General features: G+C 33.8%; 1 protein-coding gene across 4 annotated transcripts; it reads right to left on the bottom strand.

Moving 5' to 3' along the window:
- Window positions 1-2736: 2736 nt before the first annotated feature.
- Window positions 2737-7687, bottom strand: LOC110709376 (eukaryotic peptide chain release factor subunit 1-2-like). Of its 4 annotated transcripts, none has more exons than XM_021887585.1 (5): window positions 7469-7687; window positions 3652-5136; window positions 3380-3552; window positions 3083-3181; window positions 2737-2925 (listed from the first exon to the last, which is right to left on the bottom strand). In XM_021887585.1, the coding sequence occupies exon 2, from the start codon at window positions 5110-5112 to the stop codon at window positions 3787-3789; it is 1326 nt and encodes a 441-aa protein (XP_021743277.1). In that variant the 5' UTR covers window positions 5113-5136; window positions 7469-7687; the 3' UTR covers window positions 2737-2925; window positions 3083-3181; window positions 3380-3552; window positions 3652-3786. The 4 variants fall into 4 exon arrangements, with proteins under 4 accessions (XP_021743277.1, XP_021743275.1, XP_021743276.1 ...); XM_021887583.1 differs by having other exon boundaries at window positions 3049-3181; XM_021887584.1 differs by having other exon boundaries at window positions 2737-3181; window positions 3403-3552.
- Window positions 7688-8194: the final 507 nt, after the last annotated feature.

Consider the following 8194-nt stretch of genomic DNA (forward strand, 5'->3'; position numbering starts at 1 on the left):
TCAGAAATTAAAATCTTTCACGTCTAGGGCGAAGGCAACTTCGAATTATGCTAGATATGTCTAGTGCTAATGTATGAGGAATTGTGTAAAGAAAGCTAGACTAGAAATAAAAAGAGAATCAAGAATTTCTTGATGAGATTTTGTGATTGAAAAATGGGAGATATGGCCTCTATTTGTAGAGAAAAAAGAGGGTCGAAGAATAAGAAAAGAATCCGAATTCGAATCGAAATAAAACTCGATGGATAGCAGTTTTTGCGGATTTTGTTTTTATCATATCTTTTGATCCAGAAGTCCAAATAAGGAATATAATATGTTGTTGAAAAGCTCTTGAAGTCTATTTTCCAACCCAATTAGATAAGATTAAAATCTTTTGTAGATAAAAAAATATGGCTGAAATAGTGGGACGGTGTCAGTTTTGGATAGAGTTTTGTATCTCATTCATATCTTTTTCGTTATAGTTCGAAATTAATATTATAATATATCATTGGAATGATAATTTCAAGATCTATCCAACCATATAAAATTTTGATAAAGATTATGAGGCACGAAAATAAAATCTGACTGTCTTTGAACATCTTTAAATTCGAATAGAATTAGGATTTAAGAAAAAAGAAAGTTTTAAAAAAGGCCAGTTTTTATTTAACTCAAATTCTTTAATCTTATCTTTTCAAAAGGGATAATTAAGATCTTTTAGAAATTTATGGAATCTTCTAGTTAATCCTAATTAGTTTAGGGATAGGATTAAACCTTTGGACCCTCCACATGATCATTGGGTCGTAGGTAAAATCCGATTTGGGCCCAATTTAGTATTTTGGCCATAACTTCCTCATTATTCATCAGAATTGAGCTTATAATATATCGTTGGAAAGGTCTTTTCAAACCCCATCCAACTAAACTATTATTGGACCCTTATTATGGACCAAACTAAACTGGAATGCACATTTTTCATAAATAAGGTAAGAAAAGAAATATTTTCAAAAACAGAATGACGAGATATTTTAATAAAAACATCCTCATCACTAGAATTTTCACACTTTCGCTTTGTTCGATAATCATATGACGTGAAAGGTATTCATCACTGGGTTTGTTTTGGGGAGATACATATGGGTGTCTACAATGGGTAATCTTCTCCCTCCCTAATGAATTGCCCATTAAGGGTTTGTTGATAGGATGGGAGTAAAGTGATTATCCCTTTCTTATTATTGTCTCTACGTGCTTTTTTTTTTTGCATCGTGAGACTCCAATTCTTCTTTGGTTGGTTTATATCTTAATCCAAAGGAGAAGATTTTCTTTGGGATAGTAAGTAAGAGAGATTTCTTCATTCCCATTCCCAAAGGCATCCCAAGTTAGTAACTTCTCTTGAGTAAGATGTTGTTTACTATCCGAGTGGAATATGGATCAAGCTTGAATGGTTCTTCAAAGTCTTCTTCCATTTCTATTGTGAAGATTGGCTCCACGGCGAATCCCCACATGTCCTCTTCATCATTATCATGGTTTATTTCTAAGAGTGATTGATCATTTATTGCTATTTTGAGTGGAGAAGCATGTATAGTCATAGGATGTCCTTGATAGTTCAACCTAATCATTTGATGAAGTGAGGATGGTATTGCACCAAGCTCATGTATCCAATGACGTCCAAGTAAAAGGTTGAATGTAGGTTTTATGTCCATAACATGGAATTCAACCATCTTTTAAATTGAGCCTGTGGTAATTGGTAGCTTAACAGTTCCACACACCGATCTTCTCGAATTGTCATAGGCCCTAATGCTTTGTGTTGTTGATTGAAAATCTTTTTCTGTATTTAGGCCTAAGTATTTTGTCGTACGTAATGGGCATACGTTTGCAGCTGACCCATTGTCTACAAAAGTTAGAGGGATATTGTATCCCTTGCATCCCACAATTAAGTATAATGCATTGTTGTTGGTGGTGTCTTTTGAAGGCAAATCATCATTAGTAAAAATGATTGATTTGTCGGATTTCTCGCTAGTAAGGAAGCTAACGAGATCCTGGGGTGTTGTGTCTAAGCTTACAGACAAAGCCGTTAGAGCGTTCATGAGAGAATTCCTATGTTCTTTAGAAGTACTTAAGAGTTCCCAAATGCTAACATTTGCCTTGGATTGGCGAACTTGTTTGACCAATGGATCTTCCACCTAAAGTGGAGGTGGTATTGGATTTTGTACTTGACCTTGAGTTTGATTTTGTGTGGTCAAATATCCATTTGGTGGTGGTGCTTGGTAGACTCGCCCAGAATGAGTTAAATGATCTATCTCGTTTGGGCTAGTTATAGGACTCACAAACCAACTTTCTTCTAGAGGCTTTGGATGTGCCTCCATTTTAAGATGTACCATGAGTTGTACTTGATGCCATTGTTCATCCAAGGAGAAATTCAATAAATCTTGCGATTTCCCCAAGAAATGATCCCAATCAAGCGCTCCATTTGTTTCATTTTGTAAACAAGATGGAGGTGGGACAGCGACATATTTAGAGATATATCAGTCTTGAAAGTCGTCGTCCCGTGGTCCACATACTTCATTAGTTGCCCCTATGAGTATTGTGGATAGAGGTTCTCTTATAGGTGTGATATAGTCCAAAAGCTTGAACATATCACTTCCCATACGGTCCTCATCGATGTGAAACACCCCTAAGGGGGATGCATTATTGTTAGGTTTAAGCGTGGGAATTCTCCCATCGTCTACTTAATCTTGTTTTTGTGCTTTAAAACATAGCAACGTTCAGTATCATGTCCACACCTCTATGATAAGTATAAAATGACAGTGTACCAACTGACGTAGCAAATACCATAACATGCTAATAACGGCAACGGTCTAGGTTTTTCATCAAACCCTAAAACAGTTTAACCAGAGATGAAGTGTTCCGAGGATAAAATCAACCGGAAGTATGTAGCTCAACAGTTGATTTGCCCACCTAATACAAAAAAATATATAGATAAACACAGAAACAAACAAAATATGAGAAGCCATAATCTTAGAATTATAAAATCCTACTAATAGCTTCTTAAAAACCAGATCACACAGGCTTAGTAACAACCTCAAGGAAATTTTACAGCAAACAGAACACATACAGATCTGCCTCCTCAGTAAACTAGTGTCAGATGCTGCTGCTTGGCACTACTTGCATCTCCACCTCCCATCACTTGACCGGAAAGCTCAACAAGATCCATCTGTCAAGTAAAAATAGATAAGTTAAGTAAACTTTGACCTACCTGAGGCTCTAATGCAAGAACACCTACTGTTGTTTAAAAACAATCTAGAAAAAGAAAATTAATATATATATAAAAAAAAAATTAAAAAAAAAAAAAAAAAAAAAAAAAAAAAAAAAAAAAAAAAAACCCAATGTTGACATAATGTCGTATTCTGACCAAGCAGCAGCTGCCAAACTAACCGCAGCAGCTCGCTCAATGGTGCAGGGGTAGCACATGTGCACTAGTGAGGCAGCAAAGTCTACGTCAAAAGTAGGAAGTTGTCCAAGCTGATAAGCGCCACTTGCATCTCCACCTTGCATAGCAAGACCAGTGAGTGCAACAAGATCCGCCTGTCAGGAACAACGAATGAAGTATAAAGCTTAACAAGATCCACCTGATAAGTTTAATGCAGGATCTATTGTGTAGAGATAATATCAAAATATCAAAACCTCATTTAATATTGTTGACAACTGGTCACATTTTGACTGAGCAGCAGCTGCCGAACTGACCCCGACAGCTCGTTCACCAATGCAGGGGATTTTTCCCACCCCCGGCACAGGTAATGAAGAAAAGGAGGTTAATTGCTAGTCAGAATCCTCATAGACTCCTCCATCATCAGAGAACTCATCAAAGGACCTCATGTCCAACTGGTAGTGTAGGACCCCGCCTATCCCACCAAAACCACGGCAGAATTGTGACCCTTCTTGTGATTTGTTGGTAACAAATTCAAGAGAACAGCCAAACTTCTTATACTCATTAGCAAACCACTCCAACAATGGCATTTGCTCCTGAATTTCAAGATCCGCCCCAGTTTCTGAGTCTCGAAAGTTGTTCTGATCAGCCTCCTGCTCCTTGTTAAAGTGTTTGACGATTAATTCACCAGTAACAATATTTTTCAGCTCAAACCTCATTATATCCAAATTCTCCCAAACAATCAGTGTCTCCACTGCACCCATCTCCAAAGCTTTCAGCGTGTCATCCACTCCAAAAACATACTTCCCTGTATCCTGACTAATTTCCTCAAAGTACTTCCCAATCAACTTCTTCTCTTGAATAAACTTCACATTGGCAAGAATTTCAGCAGACAGCTCAATTGCTTGATTGAAACCACTTTCCCCTCCATAAGAAACATCCACAACATTCAGTATCTTTGCTTGAAGCCGAGGATCAAACATGTCTGATTGACTGAGCTCAGTCTTGAAATCAGCAGAACCAGCAAGAATAAGCCCAGAAACATTAGGCTGGCTGGTTTGTGGATTGATATAAAACTGTGTAGCAAGCTCTGCTGTCTTCCTCACGTAGTTATGGCGCTTTTCCATTCGAAGACGTGCAAACCGCAGCGCTGACTGACCACCTCGGCCGTGTTTCTTTGGCAAGTCAACACTAAATTTGTGAAGCACCTCTCTAGTGTTGCCACTAAGAGTCCCAAAAAGGGTTCCATTCCCATCCATCACAATAAACCCAAATTTGTCATCAGATTCAAGCAGTTCATTGAGAGCTTCGGTATGGAACTTGTTGTCACAAAGGTAAAGAGATGCATTGATGGGCTTGAAAGGTTCAAAGTCAATAGTAACTTTCTTTTCTTTGCCATCTTCAGTTATAATTGTTCCTGTGTAAAGAACAAGTCCATTGGCGGGCACCCTGTTGTAAAGCTTCAATCTTTGCTGAGCAGATGTGATGGCACCAAGTACAGATTGACGATTAACCCTACTTTTAATATTGGATGCAGTTCCAAATTCATCTCCGAGCATTTTAGTAACTCGAGATATTTGATCACGTGGAGGAATGATCAGTGATATCATGCTGGTGCCATTTCCTCTCGCAGCTTCCAATGCTTTGATCAACTTCTTGATCTTCCAGATTGCAATGTTCTTGTCGGTTTCTTGACCATCACCAAATGTCATTGTCATTTTGTCAAAACTATAACAAAGTATCTGTGAACAAGTTGTAAACTTAACTAAGTGCACCACAGGAAGAAAAAGGTCACTGCCAAGGAAGCTGTTATAATGTACTCTTCTTCTCTTGTTGAGGTTAAGCAAAAACAAGAGAAACAAAGTCAAGCCATTTAATTAATTGTACAACAGTCCCTGACCTCTAGAATTACTATTCCAATGTGGCTTCAAAGATTATTAAACAGCTAATTAATGAATTTTAGGTATCAATTAGAGTTCTAACACAACATAAATCAGGAAGGTTGGGTTTTTTTTCAACTAAACAGGCCCAAAATACTTAACAAGGAGTCATCACCATTTTATGAAGTGGTTTGGTTTGGAGTAAAAATTATTTCATTACAATTATATCCTTTTGTTGTTAGGAAGCAAACAAAAGAAATTGGTTAGGAATTGTTTTTTTCCATTTTTTTTTTTTTTTTGAAATATTTTCAACCAAACCAAACAAAGTCTTAAGATTAAATCAAGGTGAAGAAGCATAGTAACAATATAGAGTGACCCGAAAATAAAAATAAAAATTTCAGTTGGTTAAAATATTTTTTAAAGAGCACATCTTTTATTGAATCTACAAGCACGCAAACAGACAAGCAGAAAAATGCAAATTCATCTGCAATCAGCAAAGATGCAATCAACTATCATAATCACCCATAAAATTATACACCAAAATACCAAATCATGTACATGCAAGGATTACACCAATCACATTATTGGAAGTCACCGTTTTCTCTCTGTACTATATGTCAAGCGTGAAATCAGTGCAAAGTCTTAAATATAAAGCTGCTGTCTTTCTTGAGTTTCTTCAAGACTTGAACTAATTAATTTATTCCCAATATGGAGTTCAATGATCATTTAGGGACTAATAATAATCTGTAACATTTGTTGTTGAAGATGTAGTATAGGAGTTCAATGATGATAAAAAGCATTCCTTGGTCCCATCCTTATCGAGAAATTATTCCCATATGTAACATATTGCAGGAAAAAAATTAAATAAATAAATAAAAATTAAATTAAAAATAAAATCCTTTCTTTAGATTAAAATCATCAAAAATGATTTTGGTGAATGAAAGTTGCTTATTTTCTTCTTTTCATAAAGGGAAGTTTTGATACATGTCATAAGAAAAATTGTCACCTACTCTTGACGATAGCCACTCTAATGACTAACATAAATATAATAAAGCATATGATTTCCTACTAAAAAAATAGCTAACAAAAAAACATAAGGACGCCTTAACAGCCAACACACTAATTACAATCAAGCATTCCTGCAAAGTTATTACTAAATTTAACAACCAACAATACAAAGGTGACTAGCCATAGAACAGAATCATATATGGCCTGATTTTCTAAACTCGATTATTAATTTCTTCGACGACAGCATAATCCTTTTTCCATTGTTCGATACGGGAGTCGGATGGTTTTCAGGGAAAACTAGATTGAAACAATAGTCTTAATACTAAAAACATATATATCCTGATTTTCTTAACATGGTTATTGATTTCTTCTATGAAAGCCCAATTCTTTACTTGATTGTTTGATTTGGGAGTCACATGGTTTTGAGGTAAAGTCAGATGGTTTTGAGGTAAAGATAAGATTGTAGTGAATATTGTCAATTTTAAATCGTGAGCATATAAATATTTAGATCTATTGCATCATATATTCATCTCGTAAATAAATAGATATTCATCATCAGAACTAATTCCAAACAGAAGCTTCAGGTATCCTTTCTCTAAAATAAGAATCACCAACAAAAATATCATCACAATCAAAAATAAAAGAATTTAATAACACAACACAAAAACAACTTTATCAATCAAAACCCACCCAATTTCATAAAATCCAAATACGGACTTTATCAAAAAAAAAAAAAAAATATATATATATATATATATATTTTAAAAAAAATCCCAAATACGGACAGAAACAAATATATTCACATCATATATTTATATTTTTGTTTTTAAAAAAAATAAAAAAAAATTATTTAATTAATTACAATACAAAGTTATAAAAATAAATTTAACACTTTATCGTCGTACTAATAATAATAATAATAATAATAATAATAATAATAATAAAAATCATACACATCCGTAACAATTACGCAAAAATAAAAATTCAAAATATCAGTTAATTAACTAAAAAATCAATTTATCAAATATAAATCATAAACAATTATGATAAAAATGAATCAAAACATCAAACAATCCAAAAACAAAAGTCATTTATCAAATATGATCATAAACAATTACAAAAAAAAAAAAAAGAAAAATCAAAACATCAATTAATTCAAAAACAAACAACAGAAAGAGAGGAATACCTGAAAGGTAAGTAGCGTGTAAGATCGATCAAATGATCGATCAAGAAAACCCTAAGCAATGAAAAAGGTATGTAGTTTGCCCTCTTTTTTTCTCTCTAAAAATGCGGTGGTAGGGAAATGTAATTTGTTTAGGAAAGGGTGAGTTTGAATTTATAAGGAATGAGGAGGTCGAGAAATTTCTGGGTAGAGTCGTATAGAGACGTAATAGGTGTTTACTGTGGCAAGGACATCTATGTATAATGTATAGTTACACGCGGATTAATGTCATGGATCGACTCTATACATTTTTATTAATTTTGGAATAAATACTCTTCACCTTTTGGACGACTAGTCCGATTGCGCCGCACCGAATGAATAAGTTTATTAAGAAAATTATTAGCAAGATGTATAAGTTAGTTAATTAGTTTAGTTTTTATAAATTGGACGTGCTACATTAATTTTTGTAAATTATATATAATATATACTTGTACAATTATAAATAATTACATTACTGTGTAAAGTTTAATTAAGTTGTATCAAAATATAACAATGCTATTATTTATTGATAACATAAATAAATAATAGGTGTTTAAGACAAAAATTTTATTACATATGTTGTATATGTTATAAATTATTGCATTATTGTGTTAATTGTAGCTAAGTTATACATTGAAACATATTAGCGTTTATTGATATCTTATATAATTGATAATATTGTAATAAAAAGATATTTTTATATTTAATTTA

The sequence above is a fragment of the Chenopodium quinoa genome, unplaced genomic scaffold, assembly GCF_001683475.1.
Source record: "Chenopodium quinoa cultivar QQ74 unplaced genomic scaffold, ASM168347v1, whole genome shotgun sequence".
NCBI classification, from domain to species: Eukaryota; Viridiplantae; Streptophyta; class Magnoliopsida; order Caryophyllales; family Amaranthaceae; genus Chenopodium; species Chenopodium quinoa.